Source organism: Gopherus flavomarginatus, chromosome 10 (assembly GCF_025201925.1).
Source record: "Gopherus flavomarginatus isolate rGopFla2 chromosome 10, rGopFla2.mat.asm, whole genome shotgun sequence".
Taxonomy (NCBI): Eukaryota; Metazoa; Chordata; order Testudines; family Testudinidae; genus Gopherus; species Gopherus flavomarginatus.
Genome location: NC_066626.1, coordinates 16706898 through 16721147, shown reverse-complemented (window position 1 = coordinate 16721147; position 14250 = coordinate 16706898). Strand labels below are relative to the sequence as shown.

General features: G+C 46.9%; 1 protein-coding gene across 1 annotated transcript in view; it reads left to right on the top strand.

Moving 5' to 3' along the window:
- Nucleotides 1-14250, top strand: part of CPS1 (carbamoyl-phosphate synthase 1) — a 137241-nt gene that overhangs the window by 28565 nt on the left and 94426 nt on the right. Inside the window, exons 6-10 of the mRNA XM_050916118.1 lie at nucleotides 841-933; nucleotides 6587-6676; nucleotides 8869-8997; nucleotides 10488-10594; nucleotides 11968-12109. Of these exons, the coding sequence (XP_050772075.1) occupies nucleotides 841-933; nucleotides 6587-6676; nucleotides 8869-8997; nucleotides 10488-10594; nucleotides 11968-12109 (561 nt within the window). The remainder of the gene's footprint in view (nucleotides 1-840; nucleotides 934-6586; nucleotides 6677-8868; nucleotides 8998-10487; nucleotides 10595-11967; nucleotides 12110-14250) is intronic.

Sequence of the window (14250 nt, the reverse complement as noted above, 5' to 3'; positions counted from 1 at the left end):
ATGGGGGCTGTTCCTGTCCCACTATAGCTACATGTGGTGTGTGATGCTAGGTGGTAGCAGCTTTTAGCCCTTCCAGTGCCTGCCATTGTCACTTACCCAGAGTTTGCACACACAGGGGTCCATGAGACCGGAGTTCCTTCTTGCTCTAAGAGTAGAGAAATGACTGCAATGTCTCAGGTACTACAGTGTGTGGCCTGGCCCTGGTCCAGCTGTGTACAGGAGTACCTTTGAAGCCAGTGTGTAGTCCTATTGCGCACATTAGTGTGGGGCTACAGAATGTAAAGGTACCATGCTTTACCATAAGAGTTTGAGGAAGGGATATGAAAACAACCCCTCGCTTCCTTTCAGTTTCCTCTTCCCACTCTAAAAGGTCCAGCCATGCCTCCACTGAGAAGAGAGGATGCAACTCCCTGTGCCTCACACCAGAGCTGCTCCTGCAGTCAGCCAGAGTGGTTGTCAGAAGATGGCACACAGGGAAAAAATTTAAGGTGCATGCTGGCTTTGGGAGTGCTCCCAGACCCACAAGCCTGCCATCTTGGGAGCTGAATTCTGATTTCCCCTGAGTAGCACTCCATTTTGCTGCCCCTAGACAGCTGGCCTAGCCCCATATCCACTGATTTTATTGCCTGCTTTGCCTCCCCCAAAATATAGGGTGTTTAAACCGCTTTTGATACTGGTGAAGGCTAGCAAACTTCTGAAGATGCCTGCAGTGGTTGTAATGTTAAACTAAAGTCTTGGAGCAACTGTTCTACTTCCTATGGAGTTTTGTCTGTCAGCACCTGCGCCATTGTTTGCAACTTCTTTGCTCACACTTAGCTGTCTAATGCTTTATTTCCACAGGGCACAGTCCTGGGGAAGATTGAATTTGAAGGTCAGCCTGTGGAGTTTGTAGATCCAAATAAGCGGAACCTGATTGCAGATGTTTCAACCAAGGTGAGAATTCTCTCTCCAATGTGTACATTTGAGTAATAAAACTCCTCCCTGTTTGCCTTAGAGAGTTTCCTTTTTCCTTATCATAGTAAACACTGCGCATTCATCGATAAATCGTTGTCACTTGACTATGCAATCTGGGGACCTTTAAGTGCTTTTGCAAACTGTACCATGCTCCAAAGCTTTTGAGGATTACCCATTAATGAGTGCAGGAAAAGCACCCCTTTAGTCCTCTGCTTGGAGCTGGCATTAGAAGGAGTATTGTGTTGAGTAGGAATGGTCTAAATAGTTAACCTAGGAACTGGCAATACCAGATAGGGGACTAAAAGAAGGGCGAGACCAAGTTGTAGTAGGTGGTAGGTATCGCCACGGTGCATGGGGGCGATTTTCACATGGTAAGAAGAATTTTCAGCTGGTGGAAAATGTGGTTTCCCTTAATGGAATGTCAGTGAAAAGCTGGAAATCCCAGAAAACTCACAATCCTGTTTGGTCACTCTCTTCCAGCACAGTTTTTGCTAGTTTGGTTGTAGAAGCTTGACTTTTTGTACTGGACAGGGATTCCCCCCGCCCCCAGGTAGGTATTACCCATAGCTACATAACTACTGCTCTAGGTAGCACATAGACCTGTAACGAGCACAGATTGTAACCATGTTCTGAGGGTTTGCAAACCATGTTCCATTGTAACAAGGTTAGGCTGTTAAACCAGTACAGGCACACACTGCTGTCGTGTCTGCACTGCAATTGTTAACTGTGTTATAAACAGCGATGAGCAGCCAAAATCTTAACAACCAGTTCCCTATAAAAAGTTCTGATTTAAGGGATGTTCCGCAGTACGTATCATATGTCCAAAATTCCTCCTGGACAATGATTTAAGAACCAAAAAGCCTGACATGTCCAGGAAAATACCTCACCTAAAGTTCTTTTTGAAAAAGATGGGCCTGAACTAGAAATGAGCTCAGTTTCACATATGTGGGGCTCCGCCACTCACTGGGGCTGTGCTATGGTGACCACATGTCCTGATTTTATAGGGACAGTCCCGATTTTTGGGTCTTTTCTTATATAGGCTCCTATTACCCCCCACTCTCATCCCGATTTTTCACACTTGTTGTCTGATCACCCTAGGGTGTGTACATTTGTGGGTCCCAGCTGCTCTCTGCCCCCATCATTGAAACAGGTTTGCAGGGTTACTGTCCTGGGAACTGCAGAGCACCAGTGGACGTGGGGCCGGCTGCAGACAGGGGCATGGGGCAGGGCTAGCTGGAGGCGGGGGTGCAGGGCTGCCTGCGGGCAGGGCAGGGGGTGCAGAGCTGACTGGAGGCAGGGGTTGCTAGGGTGCCTGGAGGCAAGGGGGTGCGGGGCTGGCTGGAGACTGGAAGTGTGGGGTTGGCTGGAGGCAGGGCAGGGAGGTGCAGGGCTGGCTGGAGACAGGGCTGTGGGGCTGGCTGGCTTTGGGCAGGGCCGCAGGGGTGTGTGGCAGGGGTTGGCTGGAGACAGAGGAGTGCGGGGCTGGCTGGAGACAGGGCAGGGGGTGCAGCAGGGGCTGGCTGCAGGCAGGGCAGGGGGTGCGGCAGGGCCTGGTTGCGGACAGGGGGTGCGGGGCTGGCTGGAGACAGGGACTGGCTGCGGGCAGGGCAGGAGGTGTGGGGCTGGCTGCGGACAGTGGGTGGCTGCAGGCAGGGCAGGGAGGTGCAGCAGGGGCTGGCTGTGGGCAGAGCAGGGGGTGTGGGGCTGGCTGACATGGGCTGGCTGTGGGCAGGGGGTGCAGGGATGGCTGGAGACAGGGTATGCGGGGTACTCACTGGGAGAGCAGCTTGGAGCAGCCCAAGCAGCAGGACGCAGCCCAGGCCCAGCAGAGCAGCCAGAGATGCACCAGGCAGCAGCGGGAGCCCCAGGGCCAGGGGTCCGGGGAGCAGCAGCAGCAACAGATCCAGGTGGCGGCCCACACGGCATCCATAGTGTCCCCAGCAGCTGGAGGATTAATCAGGGCTGCCCAGAGGATTCAGGGGGCCTGGGGCAGGGCCGGGTCTTCGGTGGCAATTCAGTGGCGGGTCCCTCTCGGAGGGAAGGACCCACCGCTTAATGCGGCCGAAGAATGAAGCGGTGGTGGTACAGCAGCCTAAGTGCCGCTGATCACATCTTTTTTTTCTGCTGCTTGTGGCACTTGTACTCACCGGGCAGCGCTCTGAGGCTTCGGCAGCACTTCAGTGGTGGGTCCTTCACTTGCTCCGAGTCTTCTGCTGCACTGAAGGACCCGACGCCGAAGACCCAGAGCTAGTGAAGAGCCCGTGGCCAAAGTGCTGCCGAAAACCCAGAGCAGCTCGCGGGGTCCCTGCAGGACCTGAGGCTAATTGCCCCCACTTGCCCCCCCCGGGTGGCCCTGGGAAGAATTACAGACTTCCCGGTCGGAGCCCATCAAAGCCGTAGTGCCTCTCCTTGCAGGGAAGTGGGTTAACAACTGGTTCTAAAACTGCTTCAAAATTTAACAACCGGTTTGTGTGAACCGGTGCGAACTGGCTCCAGCTCACCCAGAGTCAAGGGGCAATGTTTTTGGAATGGGTCCCTTGACTCTGATGTAGCTGTAGTGCAGACAGTGCCTAAATCAATCTGCACAGGGCTGAAAGGGCAGCATTCAGTGGCAAAGCCATGAGTAGAAATCTGGGTGAGCTCCAGCTTAGGATGGACAGGCAATGACAAGAGGTTTGACATCACAGCAAATCATTTGCATTGCATATTGTTATATTATACATTATTGTCTATTCTATTGCATGTATTTGGATACTTGATTGTAGGGGTAGATAACTGGGTGCACAGAGGGGATTTGAGTGCAGGGAGCCTGGGGGCTGGACTGGCCAGTGAAGAGGGGGTGATCCCCACCGCCCGATGGGAAGCACAGATTAAGCTGGGTCAGGCGGGCCAGGTGGAGCCTGCATGGGACCTGGCTCTTGGCACAGTAGTCTGGGGCTGGGAGACATTTTGAGTGCTGGACATAGGCACCGGCACAGCCTGCTGGGCCACTCTGCTCCCTGCTGGTCATAGCATTTGGCGGATGGGCCGAGAGCCACCTGTTATTTAGCCAGGAGTTCCTGATCCACAACCATGCAGATATTGGCTTCTGCATTTGCACAGAGTTGGGTGGGGTGAGCGCTAATTCTGTCTATGCCCCTGATGGCAGTAAGGAAGGCTGAAAGGTCAATGCTGTCTTCCGTTTCTGAACAGCCCCTTATTGTGGCATACAATGACAGGTTAACGCATGTATCTTTTTGATTCCCTGGGGAATCTCACGAAATCGCTGAGTCCCTCAGATCAGGCACTGTACACTTTTCCTCCAACTACACTGTATATTTTTGGAATGAAACTTGACTATTCCATACATGCGATTGTCCATTTGCCATCAGCTGATCAAAACATTATAATAAAACCCCTCTCTGTTATTTCCTCCTCTTGACGCTCTTGGTAATGGCAGAATTACTATAAAGATACTGAAAATACCGTCCATAAAAGAGATATAAAAAGATTAACAGAGCTTCTGTGGTCTCATTATGTTTATAACTTCATTTTATAGGATTAAAAAGCAACTTCACAAATAAAACTGACAATTAGCTAAACTCTTCAATGGTGGTAATTACTGGCCATGATAATCTATTTGCTAGCAAACAGCTATTTTCATGTAAATCAGGATGCATTAAGACCAGAAGTTTTCTTATCAGTGGTACATTAGAAGTAATTTTTTTTCTTTTTATGCTAGTGAGATAGGCTCTGTTTACTGAAGGTTTTTATATATACCAGCCATGTAGACGTTGGCTGCCTTTTGCAGGGAGTTTCTGTAGAGATTATTATGCTGCTAATTTGAGTGTGTTATATTCAGATGCCCAGAGCAGATGAACTGTTTAACCATTTGAGAAGATAAAGTCATTTATGTCCACAAGAATCTAATTAATTGGACAGAGTAAAATCATTAATGCTGCATGGTTATGGTACCTGCAAGCCATGAATCCAACTTCAAAAACTAAGGGTTTGGGGTTTTATTAGGGACCTGTATCACAGATTGTTCTGAATGACAAATTTCAAATCTGGATCTGAATTTCTGCAAGATTTAGCTCAGATGAGAGCTTTTTGTTCAGGCCCTTTTCTAGTCCAAATAACTCAAGGCAGCTTTGCTCTGTAATTGGTCGTTCTAATCCTTATACAATTAAAGAAAGTCACATCCTGAATGTTGCATAGATCCCTGTATATGTGAGCTGCAAGGAGCCAAAAGCCCACTAGAAGCCTATTTTAAAATGTGGTTGAGATTTTTCAAAAACGCTTAAGGGAGTTTGGCACCCAGTGCTCATTGACTTTCAATATGAGTTTGGTATCTAACAACCTTCGGGACTTTCAAAAGTCCCAACTTTTTAACTTGTTCGAACAAGCATATACAGCAATATCTGTATAGGTAGAGGAGCTGTAAAAACCAAAACCAAAACTGCATTGCATAAATATGGTTCTGCAGTTTACTAAGTTAAATAAAACCATGCTTTTATTATAAGATAATGTACCAAAGATTGTCACAGACATAACCCCTTTGCAAATCAGAACACAGGCATGACAAATAGTATTAGAAATTTAGAAGAAGATGGGGAGGACCTAGATACACCAATGCTCTGCAGACTCAGGAAATGGATTGTGGGGTATGTTCCCACCGATGGTATGATATATAAATTAACAGACACATCCCAATAGATTATCTCTGTTCAGTGCTGTAGAGGAAGGCTAATCCCTACCCGTCTTACTATCCTATAGTGGTCACTCCATTAGAGCAATTCCTTCTTGAAACATAGCAATCAGTCACACACCATGCTTATGAGCAGAACTGCCATAGACAAGGACAAGCTATTGCCTACATTATGGAATCCTCCAGCTAATCAAAACAACACGCTACATTAGGATAATGTGAAGAAAGGGACAAAATTACAGCAGATGGGAACGTGTCTTGCAGGGAAGGCATTGGAAAACACATAAAACCATCCACATCGTATAAACATGGGTCACTCTCAGTGACATTCTAGATGGGCTATTGGTCTGTACTGGTATGGCAAATTATACTGATATCATGGTGATTCTGTATTGTGTAGATGTAACATATAGAGATTCATTCTGTTCCATCCCAGCTTTACTGCAAGTGGAGAATCAAAGTGACATTGAAAGCATAATGGGCCAGATCCTGAGGAGGTGTAAATTGGCCTTGGTTTATTAAAGTCAGTGGAGTGACTCTAGTTCACACCAACTGAGGACCTGGCCCAAGGTATGTCTCTCTGTGGTGCTACATCTAAGCCACAGCTCTTGAGAATTCAGTTGTTACTTTCTCTTAATGAGGCGAAACACAGAAAAGCTAGTCATTAACTATGGAGACAGCCAGTTTCTTAGGGATCATTGTTATGACTGTAACGAACAGTATATGAAAAAGCATTACACTTGTTTTTGCCTTTCGTAAAAAAAATTAACCTCTGTGACACTTCCTGAGATTTCCTTGTAAATTGACTGGTAAGTGCCAGTCACTTCCTGGCAGTGAACAATCAATCTGCTACCAATCTGTGTGCAAAACACCCTCACTGCATTTATGGCTTGTGGTTTGTCACTTACGGTAATTGTCTTATCTTTTTTCTAAACCTGTCAATAGGAAGTCAAGGTGTATGGCAAAGGGAATCCAATTAAAGTTGTAGCTGTGGACTGTGGGTTAAAGAACAACGCTATCCGTTTGCTAGTAAAGGTAAGTCAGTGTTTTGTATCTTTTCTCCTCCAGGGAGCTTCTTTTGCAGCATTGCTTTAGTACAAGACAGGCTGATAGTTTAACTGTATCTGTTCCAGGGAGCATGCTCCTCATTCTTACTGAACCTTCTATTCGAAAAATTGGTAGGGATCCATCCCACCCACCTGAATATTTTCATTTCATTATAAGTGCAACCCTTGTTAGATGATTCCCAATGGGGCGAGTCATGCTTTGAACTTTATAGATGGTCCCTAAAGCTAACCTGATGGTGAAGAATAGGCACAAGACAGCCACTGTGTGTGAATTCCATGAGAAGATCTATTGGCAGGAGACTGAGATGGTTTCACTGAGGGACTCACGTGTGAGCTGAAGAGACTGCAAGGGATATGTCGCTACCTGCCTAATAGCAACCAAGGAAGAATCAGCTCTGCGTTGCAAAAAAAATGATTTAAAGTAGGAAACTCGGCACTAGTGCTTTTTTTCCTGGAAGGCTCTCTCATAATTGAGATATCAGCCTTTATGCCATACTAGCCCTTTGTCTTGTTTCTCAGCAGAAGGCACGAAGATGGTGGCCTTCCATTATCGGAAGGAACTGGGGTTCCTGATGTCCAAAATTATTCTCTGCTAATGCAAACATTAAGGCCGTAACAGAAAGCATGCTTTGTGTTGCATCATGCAGCCATTTTTGGTTACAGTTCGCACCTAATATTTGATAATCTCATGACTGTTTCCCCCATTTTAAATGATTGGGCCAAAGGAAACTGTTTGAACTTCACAGAGGGTGTAGCGAGAGGTCGGTGAAGCTAAGGAGAGAAGGAGGGAGCATTTCCAGTGGAAAAGGGTTTAGCAGTGTGGCACTAGGGAAAGTCAGCCCAGCAAAAGCCATCTACAGTTGCCTAAGCAGCACAAATCCAAGATCGAATTGTAACAGATCCCTGCACTGTTTTCTCTGGATGACATGCATGACTGATGTGTGGTTGAAGAGAAGTCCCTTGAACTAGTATTAATGGAAGGAGTGTGGCTGAGCAGTTAAAACAGAAAACTGTAGGACAAGTAGAGTGACCAGATGGTCCGATTTTATAGGCACAGTCTGGATTTTGGGGTCTTTTTCTTATATAGGCTACTGTTATCCCTCACCCCTTGTCCTGATTTTTCACACTTGCTGTCTGGTCACCCTAACAACAAGACTCCTGGGTTTTATTCCTGGTATTGCCACTTGCATGCTGGGTAGCCTTGGGCAAGTAACTCTGATCACAATTCAGCAAAACACTAAACATGTGCTTCACTTGAAGCTCCAGTGTCGGTCCGTCACCTGGGAACCAAGAAAAGTCAATGGGACTATTCACAGACGTAAAGTGAAGCCTGTGCCTAAGGACCAGATCCTTAACAAGACTTCAGTGAGAGTTAGGCACCTAAATACCTTTGAGCATCTGTGCCCAAGTTACTTACTTAGGCTTGCAAGGATTAGCTGTTTATCAGTAAATGTCTATTTCACCATACGTACGCAAACTGACAAAAAAGATTTCCGGAGATAACAATCGACATTTCCAGCTAGGCAAAGAAAGAGAAATGCAGCTTGAGAACTTATTAGGGTTTGGTTTTAAGGATATTTATTTTGTCTGTTTTGACATGTGATGTTGACTATTTGTGTTTTAATGGTTACAAAACATTATCCTTTTGAATTTCAGCAGCTACCATCATTAAATAATTGTCTGATTCCTCTCCATTTCCTCAACCTCACATAATTCCTACAAATGTGAAACTTTAAATTGATAAAAATAAAAAAATGCTTAAAAAGAAACATCTATACTATCCATCAAAATGATTACAAAACTGAATTTTGCCAAGCCTATCTCTACTGAATCAGGGTCTAACCTGCCTCCTTTCAGTAAAGAGCTAGGACCCTATGCTTTTAGGTTAATAGGTTTCACAGGCTATTTGTGCTGTCACTGTGAAGACTTTAATGTCGTGGTGAACAGCTCAGTGACAACTATGAAGTCCTAGGTGGTCACAGGCTTGTTACATCCCTAAAATAGAGATTTACCAAGGAAAGTCCACATATTGGCATTCAGGGCTGGTTTTGGTAGAATATGTCTGCTGGGTTGTAAGGGAGCAGTTAGAATGAACTCACCATGTAAGAGGCTAAGTTGACTTAAAGCATTTTCTTCCTTCCTCTTTTGCTTTTCTGCCAGCGAGGTGCAGAGGTGCATTTGGTCCCATGGAATCATGATTTCACTGGGATGGAGTATGATGGGCTTTTTCTTTCTGGCGGCCCTGGAGATCCAATGCAGGCACAGGAGCTGATTCAGAATCTTCAGAAGGTACAGCATGTGCAGGGGGGTTGCTTGCCAGTGATGACTGATGGTTCCTTTAAGCGGACTTAGTCTTTTCTGATCAGATCATGTATCTGAAAAATGAATGATCGTGGAGCTAATGAGTCGTGTGCCCATGTTCACTTCAGTCATTTTGCTAGTAGTATATATCCCTGTCTTGTGTCTAGTTAGACTGTTAGCTCTGGGACAAGGATGGGCCTAGTCATAGGGTTGTAAAGCCTTTAGCACAGTTATGGGTGCTGTTAATATCACTGTCATACTGGTGGTGTCTCGCAGCACATGCTAATGAGTCAGTGCAGATCTGTGTTGAAGTGAAGCAAGGCAAACATGCATGTTATGGAGCAGTATGGCTGTCCTGGGAAATATGCCCGTCTCTTCTAAATTATGTAACTTTCATGGCTGGTGCTTCTCAGTTCCAGTGATGTGCGATGCCACTGCTCATTCCCTATGGCCCAGCCCTGGAAAGAAGCCTGAGTCATGGCTCTGGCACTGGGGTTTTCCTTTGGAGCAAAGGAGAGAAGGGATCACACCTGCACAAGGTGTAGAGAGGCCGCAGAGCTTCTGCTTGGCTGTGGCTTCCCCTGCCCTGAGACTGTGGTTGCTTCTGGGGGTATGTGTCCTTGCTTCTCAGGGAGCAATCTCAGCAGAGCTGCAGAGTCATGCATCCACCACTCATAGTCATAGAGTGTAAGGTTAGAAGGGACCACCAGATCATCTAGTTTGACCTCCTGTATGTCACAGGCCACCAACAGCGTCCCACACCCCCACACTAAACCCAACAACTAGAATTAGACCATGGTAGGACAGCCTCAGGAGAGTAGACTGTTTTGCGCCACAGGCAGAGAATAGGAGGGATCAAAGTGTGCCACTGCCCTAGGCCCCCATAACATTAGGGAAATGATTAAGTCAGATATAACCACATACTCTTGGCAAGTGGCCCACATCACATGCTGCAAATGAAGGCAAGAAACCTCCAAGGTCACCACCACTTTGACCAGGGGGAAGTTCCTTCCTGACCCTCACATATTGCAATGAGTTCAACTTGTTCTCCCATCAGCCCTACCCCACCCCACAGGACACTTCTGTGAGCCATGCTGTGCACCGAACAAAGACACTCACTGAGTGGCCTCCTTAGATCTTGCCCAGCAGAACCACACCAGTTCCACTGTATGGAGTGACCTCGAAACACCTGGAGGAGGGATGTGATGGTGGACGGAGCATTGGCCCCTAGCTGTGCATGTGTGCTGGGCACCCTGAATTTCTTCCTGGGCATTAGCACTGTATAAGAAACACTACCCTGGCAGCAAAGGGACTAGCTCATTTTTGTATGGAAGCTGTCAAAACAAATTAAATACTAATTGAAAACATTGCATTTAAATGCATAAAAAATATGCACTAGTTTGCGTTATTGCTGAATTTGGAGATTCACTGTTCCCATGGATCTCACAGTCGGGTTAATGAAAATTATTTCCACCTAGGTCTTGAAGAGTGATCGCAAGGAGCCTTTGTTTGGAGTCAGCATGGGGAATCTGATAACTGGAATAGCAGCTGGAGCTACATCCTACAAGATGCCCATGGCCAACAGGTATGATGATGCTGGTGCTCTACAGAATCTGAACACATGCCATCGGGACTTCAAAGAGCCCAATACATCAACATTTTGCCTCCCCACCTCCAATGCCCAGGATGCCAGATAAGTTGGGGACCTGCACATGCTGCTGCATATCTCTCCCTCTTTCCATAGGTCATGTCACAACATGACCTTAGGGGTAGAGTGAACACCATGGATGCAGAATGCACATCCTTCTCCTTGGGTCAAGCATGGCGAGCAGCCAGCAGTGTTCATTTGTGCACTATGCCCACTGCTGGCCACTAATTAACATCTCCACCAGAGCCTCTTCCATCTTTGTAGCTCAGGTCCAAAGGACACTGCTTTAATCCTCCCTGCTAAATAACTCACTAGGAGAAACCGTGAATTTACATACAGTGGCCCAACCATGGCACTTTTACACTGGGTATTGTGTGCCCTAGAGATCAGAGCTGGAGCAGGTATGACCACCTTCAGAGATAACATTGGTACATCCTCTGTTGCTGCTCCTGCTGAAAGTTGATTGCAGCTGCAATGGGATTTCTCCTCAGTGTATTGCTCAGATTACAAATCTGATCCTAGACGGATGATGAGATTTTACCATTGACAGATACATTTGGCTTGTTGTAAATAATGATGCTGCTTTAGATACTGTCTTCCATGCACTATCTCCACCATACTTCTCAGCAGGTCTTTCTCCTAGCCTGCACGCTGATATGACTCCGTCAGAACCTGGAGAGCAGGAACTTTATTTATTTGTTCCAGCAATTGACCTTGTTCCCCTAAATAAATGGTTCTTTCAAGGCAGGTTAGAAAGTGTTTGTATTAGTTCAGGGGGTCTCAAACTAGGGGTCAGGACCCCTCAGGGGGTCACAAGGTTATTACATGGGGGATCACGAGCTGTCAGCCTCTATCCCACACCCCGCTTTGCTTCCAGCATTTACAATGGTATTAAATATATAAGAAAGTGTTTTTAATTGATAAGGGGGCTCACACTCAGAGGCTTGGTATATGGAAGGGGTCACCAGTACAAAAGTTTGAGAACTACTGGATGAGTTGGTCCAATCCTGCTAAAGAATATATGGTATGAATTTGATTTCATTATCACTGTGGTTGTGATACTGACTACAGAAATCGAATAGCTGGTATTGAGTAGCCATAATAGCCTCCCCCAGCCAGACCTTCTAAATTAATTTGTGTGGGGGAGATAAAATATCCGTGACTTTGGTCAGTCTGCAGGTGCATAATTAGAATGGTCAGCACTTTGCTTTTGCTAACTGCCTTGCATTACTGTGATATTCTCCTCCTACCCTTGATACCCTCCATCACCAACCTCTCTGTCTCTGTCCTTTCCCCCTCTCTTTTCTCAGAGGTCAGAATCAGCCGGTTATGAACCTGTCGAACGGACAAGCTTTCATTACAGCACAGAACCACGGCTATGCACTTCACAGCAACACCCTTCCTGCTGGCTGGAAACCTCTTTTTGTGAATGTCAATGATCAAACAAATGAGGTAAAAACACTCTATCCAGATACCTGCTCAGGCAATGGGCGAGTCGGGGAAGTCGGTCATTTATTTCACTCACATGCCTCACTCAAGCCTGTTTTATCTGCAGGAACAGCATTGCGGGTTATCCATCATGACCAGTTGTTCCCTAAGAAACATTTTCTCTCTGTTTCATTATCTGATAATTACCTTTATTTGGTGGCACTGCTTTGTCAGCCGAATCGGTTACTGTGACTGCCGGGTGACGACTTGGTCAGCTAAGCAAGCTGCAGAATCAGTGCAATGACCCCTTACCACCTCTAGAGGAGCTGATAACAAACAGCTCTTGGAGGCTCTTGTAAGAAATGCCTCTCTCCCCCGCACTGCCCCCACCTAGGATGATTTCTGTGCCTTTAATAAAAATCACCCGCTCTCGAGACTGCTAAACCCACATTGCCATATTGTTGTTTATCATAGTGACGCTTCGAGGCGGAACCCTCACCAGAGCCTCAGTGTGCTGTTCAGACACAATCTCTGCCCCAACGAGCTTACAGCATTGATAGACAAAGGGTGGGATGGGAAGCAGCGGCACAGAGAGAAATGACTTGTTCTGGGTCACACAGTGAGTCTGTGGACAAACAGAAATAGGAACCAGGCCTCCTAAGTCCCAGCCCTATCCACTAACCAAGGCTGCTTTCTGTAAGCCTGGGTTATCCTTGAGACTCATAGAAATGCTGCTTAAGAGTAGCTGTTTGGAAAGAAAATTCCCGTGGGTGGACACCTTGTATTAGCTCTTCGCTCCCACCCCACATCAAACTTGACAGGTTGGAAACTGCTGTACTGTACTGGTGTGTATTCAAAATACTCTTCTGGAAGATACATTTAGCAGAAGTTTGTTTGCCAGCTGGTGTTGGCTACGGTTCTGAGTAGAGCTGGACAAATGAGGGGGAAAAATTCCCCACCACTGTTTGTTTCAATGTTGAAATTAGTTAGCTTTGGTCTCTGTAGACGTGTGGACTCACCCCTGCGGCACCTCCTGCTGGTCTGTTGCAGGTATTAGCTCATTCCAGCTCCAGAGTGCCCTCTGCAGGTCGGTGAGCCACTGCCTCTTGGCCCCGATGTCCCTCCCAGGACCCGGTGCCCCTTTATCTGGGGTGCTGCCCCCTGGCAGTAACCCTTTTCTCTTTGTGTCTCCCCTCCCCAGGGAACCCCCACCCATTATCCCCACTTCACCTCAGTATCAGGCTACTGCCAGTCCTCATCTAGCCTCCCGCACCCTGGGGCAGACTGCAGTATCAGCCTACTCATCACTGGCAAGGTTGGGTTTGGACCTGCTGCCTTGGCCTACCCCTGAGCTGCCCTCTGTAACCTCCAGTACCTGTTGACCTTGTGCTAGACCGCAGCCTGGGCCTTTCCAGGCTGGAGCTCCCCAGCCTTTCCCCAGCCCTGCTCCACTCAGGTACCCTGTCGCTAGCTCCCTGCAGCCAGGACCTTCTCCCTCTACAGGAAGAGAGAGACTGACCTTTCTGGCTTCCCTGGCCTTCTTATAAGGCCCTGTTGCTCAGTTTGGGGCATGGCCCCAGCTGCAGCCACTTCCCCCAATCAGCCAGCATTTTACCTTGCCCAGCCCCAGCCCTCTGCAGGGCTTTTCCAGCCCCTTCCAGGCTGGAGCGAGTGGTCACCCCACTGCAGTCTCATTCACACACCCTGTTTTATGTTCAATTAATATGAAGATTGGAGCAGTTGGCTGGCAAGAATATTTGTGGAAAGCAAAATTCAGAGTCAGATGAGCAAGAATGATTTCCCGGGCTGTGTCATCTGTGAGGGGTGAACTTACAACCTCTGCATCTAAAGCACATGAGACTCTATGGCTTGATCTAAAGGACAAGGTAGAGATTGTTACTGCCTCTGTTATGCTGGAGGTAATAGCAGACTCATAAACGGCTATACATGGTGTAGCCACTAGAGGGGGGCGAAGAGCCACATTATGTTTTCCCACATTCTGAAAATATTCACAGAAACTGAATTTGATAACCACACATGTAAGTTATGTTCTCGTCTATTCAGGGAAGAGAAATGATACCATGTAACCGATCTGACCAGCCTCAGCTGAGCAAACCAATGCAGATACCAAATATTGATAATCAAGCCATGGAGTAAAAATTTGG